Source organism: Carassius auratus, chromosome 13 (genome assembly GCF_003368295.1).
Source record: "Carassius auratus strain Wakin chromosome 13, ASM336829v1, whole genome shotgun sequence".
Lineage (NCBI taxonomy): Eukaryota > Metazoa > Chordata > Actinopteri > Cypriniformes > Cyprinidae > Carassius > Carassius auratus.
The window spans coordinates 21255232-21275339 of record NC_039255.1 but is presented as its reverse complement, the minus strand read 5'-3'; the positions used below and the strand labels follow the sequence as shown (position 1 = coordinate 21275339).

Here is a 20108-nt window from a genome sequence, read left to right as displayed (position 1 = left end):
TATAAACAGGCTAAATACACACTGGAAAAAGAGATCAAAGTGGCAAAGAGGAATTATTCTGAAAAAATAAGGACTCAGTTCACTTCCAACGACTCCGCATCAGTGTGGAAAAGTCTAAAGAAGATCACCAATTACAAGACACCACCCCCCAGCACTGTAGAGAATCAACGACTGGCAGACGATCTGAATGAGTTTTACTGCAGGTTTGAAAGAACACCCATCACCTGCCCTGAACGCCTCCCCACACAACCATTCACACCCTTCACAACTCCTGCAACCAGACCCTAATGCCTCTCCAAACAACCGTTCACACCATTAACAGCTCCTGCAACCCATCCTGAACACCTCTCCAATCAAGCACTCTCACCATTCACACCTCCTGCATCCCCCCTCTCAGGTGGGGCACCTGCAATTCAGATCAGCGAGGATGCGGTGCGCCAGGTCTTCCGGAAGCAGAAAAGGAAAAAAGCACCAGGTCCAGATTGTGTTACACCAGCCTGTCTGAAATACTGTGCTGACCAGCTGGCCCCCATCTTCACACAGATCTTCAACAGATCGCTGGAGCTGTGCGAAGTCCCTTCATGCTTCAAACGTTCCACCATCATCCCCATCCCTAAGAAACCCAAAATTACAGGACTAAATGACTACAGGCCTGTGGCTCTAACGTCTGTAGTCATGAAGTCATTTGAAAAACTGGTGCTGGCCCACCTGAAGGACATCACTGGACCCTTGCTGGATCCTCTTCAGTTTGCCTACAGAGCAAACAGGTCTGTGGATGATGCAGTAAACATTGGACTGCATTATGTTCTGCAACACCTAGACAGACCGGGGACTTATGTGAGGATCCTGTTTGTGGACTTCAGCTCGGCCTTCAACACGATCATCCCAAACCTCCTCCTGCCCAAACTAAATCAGCTCTCTGTACCCACCTCCATCTGTCAGTGGATCAACAGCTTCCTGACAGACAGGCAGCAGCTAGTGAGGCTGGGAAAATACCCATCCAGCACCCGTACAATCAGCACCGGAGCTCCCCAGGGCTGTGCTCTTCTCCCTGTACACCAACGATTGCACATCTAAGGACCCCTCTGTCAAGCTCCTGAAGTTTGCAGACGACACCACACTCATCGGCCTCATTCAGGACGGTGACGAGTCTGCTTACAGACAGGAGGTAAAAGAGCTGGCTGTCTGGTGCAGTCTCAACAACCTGGAGCTTAACACGCTCAAAACAGTGGAGATGATCGTGGACTTCAGGAGAGACCCCCCTGCACTCCCCCCACTCACCATCATGAACAGCACTGTGACTGCAGTGGAGTCATTCGGGTTCCTGGGCACCACCATCTCTCAGGACCTGAAGTGGGACATTCACATTGACTCCATTGTGAAAAAGGCCCAGCAAAGGTTGTACTTCCTCCGCCAGCTGAGGAAGTTTAACCTGCCACAGGAGCTGCTGAAACAGTTCTACTCCACCATCATTGAATCCATCCTCTGCACTTCAGTAACTGTCTGGTTCAGCTCAGCTTCTAAATCTGACTTCAGAAGATTACAGAGTAGGGGTGTCACGATTCTCCAAATCCTCGATTCGATTGCATTTTCGATTCTAAGGTAATGGTTCGATTCGATTCTCGATTTTTACATTTATTCTCTTTAAAGCACAGATTGTCATTTTTCAAACTAGACTTTTATGTAATATAATATCTGACCTTTGTTTGCAATGTACCACATTACACTGTCAAATTTAAAACTTTTATTAACAACATAATGTAACAATAACTTATATCTTTAGTCAATTGAAAACTTAAAATAAACTGCCATCCAGTTTCTCTTTTGTAAGTGCAGTCTTCTTCACAAAAGATGACATTCAAGTTCATAACAAAACAAAAACAATAAAAAATGACTAAACTAACCTTCAAATATTACGACGTATCTATTTAAAAGATTAAAGATAAAACACTTGTTAAACACTTCACTGTCATTCATTTAGATTTATTTATATATATTATATATACTCATGTGTGTATGTATGTACAGTATGTGTGTGTGTGTGTGCATCATTACAGTCTGTAAAATATGTGTATCTCTTATTACAAGACTGCAATCACTAGCAATCAGAAGAATTCCAGTTAATCAAGTATCTACAAAAGATCTACTCTATAAACAATGCATTAAATTACATTAAAGACAAAAATAAATTAAACAAGCAAAATAAATTATTACTCGCATGTATCTGGTCCACTGATGAAGTCATGGTGTCACAGCCACACCTTCTACACTCCCGGAATCGGACACTTACGCCACACCCACTCGTCCCCAATCACCCGAATTCTGAACTCCTGTGCATCATCACCAGAACCACATATAAAGCCATCAGTCACCATCACTCATCGTCTGGTCTTGCACCGATCTCCTCACTTGCCTGAACGCCATTATTAAAGCTACCTGAACTCTTGAACCCTCTTCATCCTCGTCAGTCTTCCTGTCCCCATCGTCTTCATCTGAGCACCATCTGGATCACCGTTCACCATAAGGGAAGTTGTGTTGTCACCGTTCTATCCACGTGTCAAGATTCACCTGTGTCTGAAACCTCTGATTCACATTAAACTACCTTATCACTGAATCCTCTGTGTCCTCGTCTGTGTCTGACAGAAGACCAGACCGCATGCAGAGCTTTTCGGACACGGGCGAGGACCGCACCGCGGATCCCTTCACGCAACTGGTTCATGCTGTACGGTCCTCACTGATGCAACAAACTCCCCCTTCTTCACCGGCTGTCAACAACTCAAACACCGCTACAACTCCGGTCACTTCTTCAGTTGCCCCTGCGAGTCCCATGGCCAAACCAGCGACATACAGCGGCACGGCGGAGGATTGCAGCGGGTTCCTGCTCCAGTGTTCCCTCTATATGGAATCCAACTCTCATTTATTCACCTCCGAACGCAGTCGAGTAGCCTTCATCATCAACCTACTCTCAGGTAAGGCCCTCCAATGGGCTGAATCTCTCTGGGACTCGAACTCGCCTGCCCTTGGATCCGTCACTAACTTCTGTTCCCAGTTAAAATCCGTCTTTGGCCATCAAACTTCTGCATTGTCTGTCCATGACCAATTATTTACCATTCACCAACAGAGAGATGAATCTGTGAGTGATTATGCCATACGCTTCCGTACTCTCGCTTACATAAGCGGCTGGAATGAAACTGCCTTAATTACAGCATATCGCCACGGATTGAATGACAAGATACAAAGTTTGATAGTTGTGTACGAAGACTCACTAGGACTAGAGAATCTCATTCAGAAATCCATTCGAGTTGCCCAGAGACTCACTGCCTGTCATCCGCTCACTCCCGCTGTACTTCCTCCGCCCGCTATACCATCTGTCGCTCCTCCAGCACCTGAACCCATGCAAGTGGACTCTCACCATCTGTCCGCATCGGAACGTCAGCGGAGGATCAACGCCGGGCTATGTCTCTATTGTGGGGGAGATGGACACCTCTTACCATCCTGTCCAGTTCGACCTCCACGCCCAGCGGTGAGTACCATCCATATACCTCCTCAAACTGCTCATCTAACTAAGACCTGGGTTACTCTAAGACACCTTTGCTCTTCTGTTTCAGTACAAGCCCTCATCGACTCCGGTTCGGCGGGGAACTTCATCAACCGGCAAACCTTAACTCGTCTCAACGCCAAACATCACCAAAGCCCTGTCGAACTCAAAGTTACCACCATACAGGGAAAGCCGCTGGGCAAGGGTCGTGTCCACTATTTCTCCCCCACAATCATCCTCCGCGTGGGACTCCTGCACGAAGAAGACATCACGTTCATGGTGCTGGAGGAATCCACCGCAGACATCATCCTGGGACGCCCCTGGCTTAACCTCCACCAACCTCACATCCATTGGCCCACTGGCGAGTTCCTGAAATGGGGAATGTCCTGCCATCATACCTGCATCACTCCTCCAGCTAAAATCCCCAAGGTCAGTCCTCCCTTAAGGAAGTCTTCCCTACCAGTCCAGTCCACATCAGTGGAGAGCCCCTACACGAAGATGGATCATATCATCCCTCCTGAATATCGGGCGTTCCAGGATGTGTTCAGTAAGCGGTTGGCAACGAAGCTACCACCTCATAGGCCATGGGACTGCGCCATTGACCTCCTGCCTGGAGCAACCCTTCCTAAAGGACGAATCTATCCCCTGTCCATCCCGGAGCAGAAGGCCATGGAGGAGTATATACAGGAAGCCCTCGCTCAGAAGTTCATCCGACCATCTACTTCCCCTGCCGCTTCCAGCTTCTTCTTCGTGGCCAAGAAGGACGGAGGCTTGAGGCCGTGCATCGATTATCGCCACCTCAATTCACAAACCGTCAAATTCAGTTATCCTCTTCCCCTGGTCCCAGCGGCGTTGGAACAACTACGCGGAGCCAGGATCTTCACGAAACTGGACTTGAGGAGCGCCTACAACCTAATCTGCATCCGGAAGGGGGACGAATGGAAGACCGCTTTCATCACTCCTTCCGGGCACTATGAATACCGGGTCATGCCGTATGGGTTATCCAACAGTCCATCAGTCTTCCAAAACTACATGAATGAAGTCTTCAGAGATTACCTTAACAAGTTCGTAATTGTCTACATCGACGAAATCCTCATCTACCCCACATCCAAGCAAGAACATATCCATCATGTCATCCTCGTACTCCGAAAACTCCGGGAACACCACCTTTACCTCAAATCCGAAAAATGTGAGTTCCATACGCCCTCAGTCCAGTTCCTAGGTTACATCATCGACCCATGTGGCGTGAAGATGGACCAGGGGAAGGTGGACGCCATCACACACTGGCCTCAACCCGGCTCCATAAAAGAACTTCAACGCTTCCTGGGCTTTGCCAACTTTTATCGAAGATTCATCAAGGACTACAGTTTACTCAGCTCCCCTCTAACTTCTCTCCTCCGGAACCGGCCCAAGTCTCTGTCCTGGAACCCCGAGGCCACTGAAGCTTTCCACCTGCTCAAACAAGCCTTCAAGACCGCTCCAATCCTCATCCACCCTGATCCCAGCCACCAGTTCATCGTGGAAGTGGACGCCTCATCCACCAGGGTCGGAGCAGTCCTCTCCCAGCGGCAGGGGAATCCACCACGACTCCATCCATGTGCCTTCTTCTCGAAGAAGCTATCCCCGGCGGAGCAGAATTATGACATCGGTAACCATGAACTACTGGCCATTAAGCTGGCTCTGGAAGAATGGCGTCACTGGCTGGAGGGAGCCCAGTTCCCTTTCGAGGTGGTAACCGACCACCGGAACCTGGAATACCTCCGTGAAGCCAAAAGACTGAATCATCGCCAAGCTAGATGGGCCTTGTTCTTCACGAGATTCAACTTCAAGGTCACCTATCGCCCTGGCTCCCAGAACAATAGAGCCGACGCCCTCTCCCGTCTTCATCAAGCAGATCCCGAACCCGAATCTCCAGAACCAATCCTCCCTCCAGCCATGATAGTTAGTCCTATCCAGTGGAGTATTGATCATCTGATTGCACAGGAAAACCTTCAACACCCTGCTCCGCCGGGAGGTCCAGAAGGGAAACTCTTCGTCCCCCCTCAACATCGGATTACCCTCCTGGACTTAGCTCACACCTCTCCGGGCTCTGGACACCCAGGCAGGAGGCGGACCCTCTCGCTCCTACAACAGCGTTACTGGTGGCCATCGATGGCTCTGGATACGGTCGGCTACCTCAAAGGATGCTCCATCTGCGCCATAGCAGACACCCCTAGAAGACTCCCGGAAGGTAAACTGGTGCCTCTGCCCATTCCTGAACGTCCATGGACCCATATCGGCATTGATTTCATGACTGACCTCCCTCTCTCTCAAGGCTACACCTGTGTACTGGTAGTGGTCGACAGGTTTTCAAAATCATGTAAACTCATCCCTCTCAAAGGACTCCCCACTGCGTTCGAAGCGGCAGAGGCACTATTCCACAACGTCTTCCGTCACTTTGGCATCCCAGAAGATATCGTCTCCGACAGAGGCCCCCAATTCATCTCTAGAGTCTGGTCAGCCTTCTTCCGTCTTCTAGGGGTGTCCGTCAGTCTCTCCTCGGGATACCATCCTCAGACCAACGGCCAGACGGAGCGTAAGATTCAGGAGCTGGGGAGGTTCCTGAGGATTTACTGCCACCGTAACCAGGACTGTTGGAGCCAGTACCTACCCTGGGCCGAATACGCTCAGAACTCCCTCCAGCAATCTACCACCGGGCTCACCCCCTTCCAATGTGTCCTTGGATACCAACCTCCGCTCTTCCCATGGTCAGGTGAGCCCTCGTAGGTCCCAGCGGTAGATCACTGGTTCCGAAAGAGCGAGAGGGTCTGGGACTCGGCTCACGTGCATCTCCCGCTCCCCGTGGCCGAGGTAGACCCCGTCGTCGCACAAGATCCCAGCCGTCAGGAGCCGCCCGTGGAGGAGGGGGTACTGTCACAGCCACACCTTCTACACTCCCGGAATCGGACACTTACGCCACACCCACTCGTCCCCAATCACCCGAATTCTGAACTCCTGTGCATCATCACCAGAACCACATATAAAGCCATCAGTCACCATCACTCATCGTCTGGTCTTGCACCGATCTCCTCACTTGCCTGAACGCCATTATTAAACCTACCTGAACTCTTGAACCCTCTTCATCCTCGTCAGTCTTCCTGTCCCCATCGTCTTCATCTGAGCACCATCTGGATCACCGTTCACCATAAGGGAAGTTGTGTTGTCACCGTTCTATCCACGTGTCAAGATTCACCTGTGTCTGAAACCTCTGATTCACATTAAACTACCTTATCACTGAATCCTCTGTGTCCTCGTCTGTGTTTGACACATGGGTCAAGTCAAGTGAATTATTACTCATTTTCTAACAGGCGTCGAATACTGACTAACGACATTTGACATAACAACTAAAACAGCAAGCCCTGCCCCACGACTGACAAAAATAAAATTGTTCGCGCGAGCAGAGGTGAGATAATCGAGCGCGAGGATGTGGGGAATGAGCATGCGGGCTCCAGTTTGCGCGAGGGCTTTTATTGCGCGCAGAGTACATGTCACGCGCGCGCGGGAGTTTGAAATGAGCTCGCGGGCTCCCGTTTCTTCGCATCCGATTCAGTTTTCCTCTCGCGGAAGCCCTATAGCGCGCACGCCAGCATCAGTTGAATGCTCGGTTATTTTTGTCATTGATTTGCCGTCATACAACATGGGGGCGTGGCAGCATCGACGATTCCATTTTTGAATTCGAAGTTCGAGACTGTGACTTAATTTCGATTGATTTCGATTTAAAATCAAAATCGTGACACCCCTACTACAGAGGGTAGTCCGGACTGCTGAGCGAATCATCGGTTCAACTCTCCCATCTATTCAAGAACTGTACTTGTCCAGAGTGAGAAAAAGGGCTGTCAAAATCACTCTGGACCCCTCACATCCAGCACACTCCCTCTTTGAACTGTTGCCATCTGGTCGACGCTACAGAGCACTGAGCACTAGAACGACCAGGCACAGGACCAGTTTCTTCCCTCAGGCAATCCATCTAATGAACAGCTGACAATAACTGCGAACACACTACACTTTATATTTATATACACATACACTTTATTTATCTAACACACATACTTAGTATACACTTAATTTTTGCACACAATATATATGTACATACTAGAGCTGTAGTCAAGTCCAGCTTTGTCAAGTCCAAGTCAAGTCCAAGTCCAGGACTAGTCGAGACCGAGTCAAGACCGAGTCCAAAGAGGTTCGAGTCCAAGTCAAGTCCAAAATTTTCGAGTCCAAGTCAAGACCGAGTCCAAATGAGAGAAAAAAGGGTCTTCTTCAAAACCACACATTAACACCTAACTACTGATAATGTATGTGATGCGAGAGACAGCATATCTCTTATTCTAAGAAAATAATTTGACTTTATTATTTATAATGATCAAAAGCATGTGCAAAGTAAAAACTCTGTAGGACAGGGGTCTCCAAACTACATCCTGGAGGGCCAATGTCCTGAAAAGTTTAGCTCCAACTGGCCTTAACACACCTGGAAGATTAGTGTGTCTAGTAAGAGCTTGATTAGCTGGTTCAAGTGTGTATAATTAGAGTTAAAGCTAACAGGGGCGTTTCACAAGATCCCGGGCCCTATGCTTAGGCAGTCCTGATTGGCCCCCATGCCCCCCACTCATGAAAATATCCAGGTAAAATAAAATATATTTCAGATTCATACTTTTCAAGGGCCCTCTCTTCCTTTGGGGCCTGGTAATCAAACTGGTTTTACCCCCAGTCCGACCCTGGGAGCTAAACTATAAAGGACACTGGCCCTCTAGAACAGAGTTTGGAGCTGTAAGGTCAAATTATTTGTATGTACTTTATTTTCATTTTATTTACTTTATAATGCTGCTTTTGCTGACATGTCTGTGGTCAAAAATGTATATGACTGATGCCTTGGCACAGTGCACAGACACAAGCAAAGCTCGGGATGTGACAAATGCGCGCAGCAAAGCTAGAAGTCATACAGTAGGTTTGGCTCTACTGGGCATGCGCACATAAATACAGCGATATTTTTGTCATACTGTGCTAGTGCTTGCATAGACTAGTCGAGCACTGTCGGAAACAATCGACTACTCCAGCATGTATTAACCATAATGCATACAAAGTGTTGGCAAGTACGATGTGAATTTTAGAATTACAATATTGCGTGGAGCTGTTACTATATGACCTATGTTACATGTAAAAATAAAATATGTAATGTAATAATTAGGGTTGTGCCTGAAGCCGAATACCTTATTCGGAATGGCAAGGTTAATGGCTTAAAAAACGAAAAACGGACAAGGAATAATTCTGCCTGAATACTCAACTGAAGCTACCACAGTCTGGTGTTTGCTAGATAACAGGTGAGCCAGGGCATCAGCGCCAGAAGTGAATGAATGTAAACTTTATGAGTGAAAAGAGCGCAAATCAAACACAGATCTCTCAGAAATCAGAGCGTTGCAAGAGTAATTTTACCTATAATAATACATCATACACGTTATAGTATTTGTATATATTTAAAGGGCAATGAATTAAAACTTAGGCTACGATGTGAAACGAATGAATAAGCACAGCGCGCTCACCAATCAAACAGCAGCATTGCGCATCTCAGTCTCTCAAAAACCAAATCAGTTCAAGAGTAGGCTAATAATCAGCTTAGACACGGATACTTGTCCTACATGTTTGCATCTTTACCTTTTGCTGGTTTGCGCGGAACACACACATCTGTTGAGTGAAGTTCTTTAACATTAAGACTCGCTTAAAGTGTTCTGCGTAATGAAAATGTGCGCATTGAATGGATCCAGTCGTGTTCAAATAATCACTTAACGTTTGTAATTACATCTCTCTGCTTGCATGATAAATATTATTTTAAAAATTAATAATTATTTTAGTTTAACACGATATACTTGTTCAGTGATAACTACGAAAAAAATATATATAAAAAGTCATAAGGGTCTTATCAAGTAACTGTATGATGTTGTATCCGAATGCAGATACGAAAAGTGTTGTGATTGTAACAGATACAAATACTGGCTGTTACATGAAAATTTAAATATGTAATTTCATAATTATAAAGTTTTTAAAATGTACATATGTAATTGTTGCATAAGACTATACATAAATATGTGTTGATTGATAAAAAAAAAAACTATTTAATGTGTTTTCATTTACAATAGCATGAACCACGAGTAGTCGAGTTACTCAAGCATTTTTTTCTTAAAAATATCTACTAGCAGAAATCAGTAGTCTTGCAACCCCATATACTGTACAACAATAATTTGTATTTAATTATTGTAAAGGTTTAAGGCTATCTGGGTGTAGACGTAAATAAAACACAATCTAACAGGTATAAAATTCAATTAGAAACATCTAAACTTTTCAGGTCGCAGCAAGTGCACCGCTGCTCATGAACATCCTTTCCCGGAACAATACTGAAAGCTAAGCCAAGATGGAGAAACAGACGATCATAGTTGTACAAGGATAGCCATTTTGTAAATGAATCTATTAGCAAAGCTACTACAAGGGATGTTTAGTGCTGGAAATCCATTTATTCTTTGCTGAAACTTCTGCGTCATCATGAAGAGCGGGTCATGGTTGCCCAGCAACAGCAGACGCCACTGGAGCGTGAGCGCAGATTACAGAGTGCTTTGGAAATAAGGAGAGCAGCGCGCCTAGCGTTTTCCACACGTTTTCAGTCACGAAATCATGCAAATGTGTTTTTGTTTTGAAGGAGAATTTTTTTTTTTTTTTTTTTTTTTGCTGGACTCGTTGAGACCAACTAGAAGACTTGGCGAGTCCAATGGCCAAGTCCGAGACAAGTCCGAGTGCAAATGCAACGAGTCCGAGACAAGTCCGAGACGACAGAAAAATGTCTCGAGTCCGGACTCGAGTCCAAGACCGGACTCGAGTACTACAGCCCTAGTACATACATAACTGCATTTTGTAATATACCTGCCTACAATTGTCATTTGTATATTGTCATTCACTGTCTACTTATTTGTATTTTTTATTATTTTATTATGTGTTTTATGTTCTGTCGCTGTCATTCTGTTGTACTGCGGAGCTTCTGTCACGAAAACAAATTCCTCGTATGTGTAAACATACCTGGCAATAAAGCTCATTCTGATTCTGATTAAAATGTTTTTGTTTTTTTTTTTTCACTTGTTTTATTTCTTACAGTAGACACCGTGCATTGCTCTGTCTTGGTACCTTAACCCAGGGCCGTAGCTGGGGTTAGAGGGGTCCTGGTGAAGGTTGTACAGTGGGCCCTGTTCGAAATGGTTTAATTTGTACTGTATGTTCCTTCTTTTATTTATTTATTTGTGCTATTTACACAATGTTTACATTTTTTTTTTTGTTGTTCATTTAAAATAGCACTGCATAGTCTTCACTGTAAAATAAAATACAGTCAAACCAAAATGTATTCAGACACTTTCAACATTTCTCACATTATCAGTTTATTTGCTACAGTTTAGAAAGTTAAGAGTTAAGAGAGTTAAACTGTGTCAGAACAAATTACTCTTGATAATGTTAGATAACTTCGATAGAAAGATATGTAATGGAATCAATCAAAACTGCAGACAACTGTCAGTATGACAATATTTACACAACTATCAATACTTTGTTGAACAGTTACCAAGCAATGCTTAATTTTGTTTAGTCTGTGGTGTGAAAAGGTTGCATTAGCAATTAAAGAAAGAAACACTTAAAGGGACAATAAGTAACTTTTTAGGTATTTTATTATCTAAAATCAATATTTTTATTCATAAATATGCCCTCAATGGTGTACAAATACCTATGCCAATGTTTAAACTAATCCTTGTAAATGAAGAATTTATTATCTTTATATACATGGGACGGGTAGGTCGACGGAGGCTTCCATGTAGTTCCGCCATCTTGCAAAACTATAATAGCAGAGAGGGACAAAAAGTACTAAGCCAACGCGTTTCCACAGCGCGCTTTCGGTCAGAGCCAGAAACGCAGGTGCAGAGCAGTGAGAGGTGCTTGAAACTGCACCGGCAAGTTTAAAAGTCTGGATTGCATTCTTATTATGGACCATACATATGCCGCGCCACAGGAGAAGAAAACATAGTCGCCAAAACAGTAAAAAATAGAACGTAAAAGGAAACGTGACCGTAGATTACAGAAAACAAGAGTTATTGTCGGGGAAGCTTTTTCTAGGTGGAAAGAGCTAATGCTTGATAAAGATTTCAAAAGAGACGCTGAAGTGGCCAGTTTTCTTCTCGACAGGTAAGTCAGTGTTACAATCTATATTATAATATTTTCTTTTATATCTAAATGCATATAATTCAGAAAATATAACGAATAAATTAGACATAACTACTAATTACAATATTTCATGTTTTCCACAGTCAGTAATTCATACTGTAACATTCGTTAGTTAGTTGTCATGTTGCAGTTTGTTTGAAATAACACACCTGTTCACCTGAAGGAAAACTCGACGAAGTGCTATTAGAAGACATCCTGTCAAAGCTTTTTGGTACATATCGCCTACCGTAGATGCAACGCGCATTTGAAAAAGCGAGGCGCTGGAGAGCAAAATTAGTTTGAATGCAAAATACAATTTCACCACTAGATGGGAGTAATTCCTACTTAGTGTCCCTTTAAGCAAAACATGGTCAGGTCCCTAATTTAATTATTATTATTATTATTTATTTGTTTAAATCAATTTCACTGGTAGTCTACCGTATGAAGAATTTTTGGGTATAATATTTCACAGATCGCTGTATTTGGCTATACTCACTTACATAAATGAACTACTGTCCTGCACCCACTAGTAAACATTATAATCAATTATATCTGATTTTTGGATCGACTGTGGATAAAATTCTTGTTAAAAGTAAGAGCTTTGTGTCCAAGAGCTTTCTTACTCAAACAGTACACTGACTGAATTGCTGTGAAACTGAAGATGAACACCGAGCTGAGCCAGATAACGAACAAAAGATTGACTCGTTCTGACCATACATACATTTTCAATGGAGGGACAGAAAGCTCTCAAGACTATCTCTAAAATATCTTAAACTGTGTTCCGAAGATGAACGGAGGTCTTACGGGTTTGGAACGACAAGAAGGTGAGTCATTTAATGACATAATTTTAATATTTGGGTGAACTAACCCTTTAATATAATTTATTTTATTATTATTATTTATTTATTGTTTTTACTATATTTTAAGTGTTTGTATACAAATAAGCAAATTTCAACCTTCCATATTATTGACTCCCAGGTAATATTTTACAGTATTAGTTTAGATACTTTTTTTTCTTGAGAAAATTTGCCAGTTTGATCAGGGTTGGAGCTAAACTCTGCAGCACATTGGTCTTCCAGGGCAAGATTTGAGTAACCCTGCTTTAAGATTTCTCCTAATTCCTGGGTAAAAGTTGGTCTCTGCAGCTTTGTGAATATCAAAATCAATCAATCAATAAAAAAACAACACACACACACACACCTCTTTGGTGTCCCAGACCTCAGCTCCATCTGTGTACATCACCAAGAGTTTTTGGTTGCCTTTCCCAGGAGCAAAACGAATCTTCTTCACCCACCCGCGGTGTGTAGGTACAGCCCTGAAAAATGTAAATGAGTATAACATACAGGCTAAACGTAACTCAAGTGTGGGATGCACAGAGACATATATCTCCAACTGAGACCTTTATTAGGTTTCATTTCAATTAGGATGTGGTCTAAGAAAGTAGTTTACTGAGTTTTGGAATTAAATCAATTTGCACACACACATGCATTAAGAAACATTTTACTTACAGAGTCTTTAGTAATACATTTTTACCTTGAAAGACGAGCTTTTAGATCCCAAAAATTTAGGTTTCCATCTACATCTCCCAGAACTAGGGTGTCTCCTTTCCACGCAATACAGGCAATACTCCCCATACTGCCCTGGAAGAGAGTAGAATAATGTTAGTTTCTTGCACACAAGTAATATGTTGATATTTGTTATTACCAGTTTTCAAATACATTTGCTATTTGATATAGTGCCAAGTAAAAATTTCAAATTGAAATGCAGAAAATCAAAAATGAAGTCAAAACACTACCATTATGAAATATAATAAGAATTTAAAATAAAATGTTTTCCATTTAAATCTATTTTAAGATGTAATAAAAATGTAAATCTTTGAGAAAACATTCTAATATGCTGCTTTGGTGCTCAAGAAACATTTCAGTTTGGTCAGTGTGGGGTGACAATAACACAGTCTGTTGTCAATATGGCAAAGCTTTGCAGATATCCAGGTTTAATTTGGAATCATGACATCAAATTTAATGATGCATTAAATGATAATGGCTTTGTCTATCAATATAAAATCCGTAATTTTTTTTTTTGGCGTGGTCTTAACTCTTTCCCTGCCAGGATTTATTTTATTTTTTTACGATGTCAGCTAGCGTTTTTTTATTTATTATTATTTTAACAAAAATGACATGGGCCCAGAATATTTTGTTGCATGAATATCTGAACGTATATTAAAATGAAGAAAAATATTCTCAGCTCTTTTCACCATTAATAATAATAATATATATATATATATATATATATATATATATATATATATATATATATATATATTAGTAGAAATTCAGAATATTAGAAGAATTTCTGAAGGATCATGTGACTGAAAATTCAGCTTTGAAAGTTCCTAATAAACTGACTCTGTTTTCAAACAAAACAAACCATCTATCAAATAGGTCTTTCAAAGTATCTTGAAGAGGTGAGGTGTCCAAGTCACAACCTCTAACCACTGGGGTGCCTCAGGGCTCAGTTCTTGGACCACTTCTCTTCTCTGTCTACATTGAATAATTATGTTATGTCATTCAGAAACATTACTTTTCATACCACTGCTATGCTGATGACACTTAACTCTACCTCTCATTCCATCCTAATGTTCTGACAGTAAATGCTCGCATCTGAGCTTGTCTAACAGACATTTATTGCTGGATGAAAGACCATCACCTTCAGCTCAATCTTGCCAAGACAGAACTGCTTGTGGTTCCAGCAAACCCATTGTTTCATCACAATTTCAACATCAAGTTAGGCACATCAATTATAACTCCTTCAAAAACAGAAAGAAACCTTGGAGATATTGATGATCAGCTGACTTTCTCAGACCGCATTGCAAAAATTGTCCGGTCCTGCAGATTTGCTTTATTCAACAAGAAGATCAGGACTTTTCTTTCAGAACATGCTGCATAATTCCTTGTTCAAGCTCTTGTTTTGTCCAGGCTGGACTATTGCAATATTCTCTTGGCAGGTCTTCCAGTCAGTTCTATCAAACCTTTACAATGAATCCAGAACTCAGCAGCAAGATACATTTTTAATGAGCCTAAAAGAATACACGTCGCACCTCTGTTTTTCAATTTGCACTGGCTACCAATAGCTGCTCGCATTAAATTTAAGGCACTGATGTTTGTCTACAAAACCACCACTGGCTCTGCACCTCTTTACCTAAATGTATTACTTCAGACTTATGTGCCCTCTAGAAACTTGTGTTATGCAAGTGAACATCGCTTGATTGTGCCTTTCCAAAGAAGCACAAAGTCACTTTTACGGACTTTAAAATTGAATGTTCCCCCCTGGTGGAATGAACTGCCCAACTCAATCCAAGCAGCTGGGTCCTAAGCCAACTTCAAGAATTGGCTTAAAACACATCTCTTCCGTCTTTATTTGACCCTCTAACTTTAGCACTGACTATTCTAATTATATTCTAAAATAATAATAATAATAATCTAACTAGCTTTCTAATCTTTTTGTATTCTATTTGTTTTCTTTTCATTAATTATACAATTAACAAACAAAAAATGACCTCTATCACTAGTTTGCTCTACTCTTTTTCTGTTCTATCTGTTTTCTATCTGTTTTCTGTTTTATATTATTTAAAATCCCTTGCTACTTGTACTGCATTTAAGCTAACTGATACTTGTTATAGCAGTTGTATATAATTGATCTTTTGTTGTTTTTGATTACTTCCATTGTCCTCATTTGTAAGTCACTTTGGATAAAATGTCTGCTAAATGACTAAATGTAAATGTAAATCAACACTTAAATGTAGGAACATTTCATTTAATAAAGCAAAAATGTAAATACAAAGCTGAGGAAAATCATGTTTTTGTTAAGACTCAGTCCGGATCAGATAATCAGAAAAATTATCAAATGACCGAGTCCATCAACACGTCCAAAGCTATCACAGTCCTATAACTCTTTATATGTTTAACATACAGTATTGTTCAAAATAATAGCAGTACAATGTGACTAACCAGAATAATCAAGGTTTTTAGTATATTTTTTATTGCTACGTGGCAAACAAGTTACCAGTAGGTTCAATTGATTCTCAGAAAACAAATGAGACCCAGCATTCATGATATGCACGCTCTTAAGGCTGTGCAATTGGGCAATTAGTTGAAAGGGGTGTGTTCAAAAAAATAGCAGTGTCTACCTTTGACTGTACAAACTCAAAACTATTTTGTACAAACATTTTTTTTTTCTGGGATTTAGCAATCCTGTGAATCACTAAACTAATATTTAGTTGTATGACCACAGTTTTTTAAAACTGCTTGACATCTGTGTGGCATGGAGTCAACCAACTTGTGGCACCTCTCAGCTGTTATTCCACTCCATGATTCTTTAACAACATTCCACAATTCATTCACATTTCTTGGTTTTGCTTCAGAAACAGCATTTTTGATATCACCCCACAAGTTCTCAATTGGATTAAGGTCTGGAGATTGGGCTGGCCACTCCATAACATAAATTTTGTTGGTTTGGAACCAAGACTTTGCCCGTTTACTAGTGTGTTTTGGGTCATTGTCTTGTTGAAACAACCATTTCAAGGGCATGTCCTCTTCAGCATAGGGCAACATGACCTCTTCAAGTATTTTAACATATGCAAACTGATCCATGATCCCTGGTATGCGATAAATAGGCCCAACACCATAGTAGGAGAAACATGCCCATATCATGATGCTTGCACCTCCATGCTTCACTGTCTTCACTGTGTACTGTGGCTTGAATTCAGAGTTTGGGGGTCGTCTCACAAACTGCCTGTGGCCCTTGGACCCAAAAAGAACAATTTTACTCTCATCAGTCCACAAAATGTTCCTCCATTTCTCTTTAGGCCAGTTGATTCCCAAAAGTTTGGGAACCCTTGGTTCTTAATACTGTGTTCTGTTACCTGATGATCCTCGACTGTCTTTCTGTTTTGTGATGGTTGTGCATGAGTCCCTTGTTTGTTCTGAACAGTTAAACTGAGCCAGCAGTGACTTTATGATTTTGAGATGTATCTTTTCAGACTGAGGACATTTGAGGGACTCAAACACAACTATTTAAAAAGATTCAAACATTCACTGATGCTCCAGAAGGAAACAATATGCATTAAGAGCTGGGGGGTGAAAACTTTTGGAATTTGAAGATCAAGGTAAATTGTACTTAATTTGTGTACCGGGAAACATACAAGTATCTTCTGTTGCTTATGAAGGGCAGAACTAAATGGAAAAAAATAAAAAAGTTTTAACCCCCCAGCTCTTAATGCATCTTGTTTCCTTCTGGAGCATCAGTGAACATTTGAACCTTTTTAAATAGTTGTGTTTGAGTCCCTCAAATGTCCTCAGTGTGAAAAGATGCATCTCAAAATCATAAAGTCACTGCTGGAAAGGGTTCAAATATGCAAAGATGCTGGAAAACCTAAAGAATCTGCAGGACCTTAAAGATTTTTCTGAAGAACGCTGCTCAGTTTAACTGTTCAGAACAAACAATGGACTCATGCACAACCATCACAAAACAGAAAGACAGTCGAGGATCATCAGGTAACAGCACACAGTATTAAGAACCAAGGGTTCCCAAACTTTTGAGTGGGGTTATTTTATATAGTGCGCATGCGCCAGCTTGCATGCAGCCTGTTGCAGTTGCCCCGTCATTTCGTCACCTTATTTTTAACTTTAATTCTAATTTTAAACTTCACTGGTGTGATTTGATCTATATGTAATTTAACTTAAAATAGACTCTCTCTAATCATGCAGTTTGAGAAAGTTTTTGTTAGCCACGGAATTGTTCGTGGCTGCTTTGTTTACACCCGGGACCAGCTGATCGCGCTGAAGCCGACTGCGGCGCACAGACCCATAGACATCCCCACTGAGATCTGGAGGAGGACACACAGAGGTTGCAGAGGTGGAATAAGGCGGCGAGGGAAGAGAAAGGGCTCCAGACAACAGAGACTTACGAGAAGGAGGTTTAAGCCGTGTCTCCCCTCTCTCATTATGGGCAACGTGAAGTCAATGGCCAATAAGATGAACGAGCTAACAGGGTTAGCCCGGAGTCAGAGGGAGTTCCGGGAGTGTAGTTTAATGTGCTTTACGGAGACTTGGCTAAACTCGGATATTCCTGATCACAATGTTTCCATCAACGGCTTTCAGATTGTTTGAGCTGACAGGGACTGCAACAAGAGCGGTAAGCGTAAAGGTGGGGGCTTGCCGTTCTAGTTAACAACAGATGGTGTAATCCAGGTCACATTACGATTAAACAGCGTATTTGTAGCCCGGACACTGAACTGCTTGCTGTGGGACTCCGGCCATATTATCTGCCACTGGAAATTTCACATGCTATTGCCATTGCTGTTTATGTTCCGCCCTCTGCTAACCCGACGTCGGCGTGTAATGTTATTTACTCCGTCATTGCTGAACTTCAGACTAAACACCCGAGTGCCCTCATAGTGATCTCGGGTGACTTCAACCACGTCAATATGAATTGAACACACTAACCAACTTTACCCAGTATGTGAGATGCCACACTAGAGAGGAGAGGATCCTGGACCTGCTGTATGCTAACGTCAAGGATGCATATAGCTCTTCCTCCCTCCCCCCCTGGGCAGGTCAGACCACAACCTGGTTTACATCAATCCCTGTTACGTGCCTCTGGTGAAAAGGCAGCCTGTGATCACAAGGACTGTGAGTAGATGGTCTGATGAGGCCTATGAAACACTTCAAGGATGTTTCGAGGTGACAGACTGGAGTGCACTCTGTGAGCCACATGGAGAGGATATAAAAGGGCTTACTGAGTGTATCTCGGACTACATAAATTTCTGTGTGGACAGCATTGTCCCAGCAACAATTGTACGTTGTTACCCAAACAACAAACCGTGGGTAACTAGGGACATTAAAGACATTCTGAATGCCAAAAGGAGGGCTTTTAGAGACGGGAATAGGGAGGAGATGAAGGCCATTCAGAGGGAGCTAAAGATGAAGATCAGAGAGGCTAAGGAGAAGTACAGGAGGAAGCTGGAGCGTAAACTCCAGCAAAACAACATGAGGGAGGTCTGGAGCGGCATGAGGAACATCACTGGCTTCAGATCGAATGGCTGCAGTGGAGTTGAGCACAGCTTGGACAGGGCCAACGAACTTAATCTGTTTTTCAACAGATTTGATACTGTCTCTCATGCACATGTACCCACTAACTCTGCGGCTGTCTCACCTATTATCCAACTACTCCCTTCTCCTCCTCACTGTCCTCCCTCCTCCTCTTGGGACATCCTTTCACCCACATCCTCCACCCCACAGGTTAATAGCACTCTCCAGCCAAATGACTCATCTCTTCTTCCTCCTCTTCCAATCTCTGTGTGCCTCACTTCTGAGCAGGTTAGAAGACAGCTGAGGAGACTACACTCAAATAAGGCTGCAGGGCCTGATGGTGTTCGTCCTGGGGTGCTTAAAGCCTGTGCCTCCCAGCTGTGTGGAGTACTTCATCATATCTTCAATCTGAGTCTGAATCTCCAAAGGGTCCCTGTACTGTGGAAGACATCTTGCATAGTTCCTGTGCCAAAGACGCCACGTCCTAGTAACTCCAGGGACTACAGACCCGTGGCACTGACCTCCCACATTATGAAGACCCTGGAGAGACTGGTCATGGAGCAGCTGAGGCCTATGGTTAGTTCCATCCTGGATCCACTCCAGTTCGCATACCAGCCCAGAATTGGTGTTGAGGATGCTATCATCTTTCTGCTCAACCGTATCTACCCCCACCTGGACAAGCCGGCGAGCACGGTGAGGATCATGTTTTTTGACTTTTCGAGTGCTTTCGACACCATCCGGCCGGCCTTGCTGGGTGAGAAGCTGACAGCGATGCAGGTGGATGCTCCTCGTGTCCTGGATTGTTGACTACCTGACTGGCAGACCACAGTATGTTCACCTGCAACACTGTGTATCAGACAGCATAATCAGCAACACCGGGGCCCCGCAAGGGACTGTCCTCTCTCCCTTTCTCTTCACTATTTACACCACGGACTTCAACTACCATACAGAGTCTTGCCATCTTCAGAAGTTTTCTGATGACTCTGTTGTGGTTGGATGTATCAGAGAGGGTGATGAGACCGAGTACAGAGCTGTGGTGAGGGACTTTGTCACATGGTGCGGGCAGAACCATCTGCAGCTCAACATGACAAAGACGAAGGAGCTGGTTGTGGATCTAAAGAGAGCAAAGACACCGGTGAATCCAGTTTCCATCCTGGGGGTCCCTGTGGACACTGTGGAGGATTATAAATACCTAGGAGTGCACATTGACAAGAAACTGG

The 20108-nt window shown here is 43.0% G+C and overlaps 1 protein-coding gene across 2 annotated transcripts in view; it reads right to left on the bottom strand.

Annotated features, from left to right (window-relative positions):
• The window catches only part of wdr11 (WD repeat domain 11), a 136706-nt gene that overhangs the window by 37478 nt on the left and 79120 nt on the right, over nucleotides 1-20108 (bottom strand). For both annotated transcript variants that reach the window (XM_026279099.1, XM_026279100.1), the window contains exons 17-18: nucleotides 13334-13440; nucleotides 13001-13115 (exon numbers count right to left, since the gene is read on the bottom strand). In XM_026279099.1, coding sequence (XP_026134884.1) covers nucleotides 13001-13115; nucleotides 13334-13440 — 222 coding nt within the window. The remainder of the gene's footprint in view (nucleotides 1-13000; nucleotides 13116-13333; nucleotides 13441-20108) is intronic.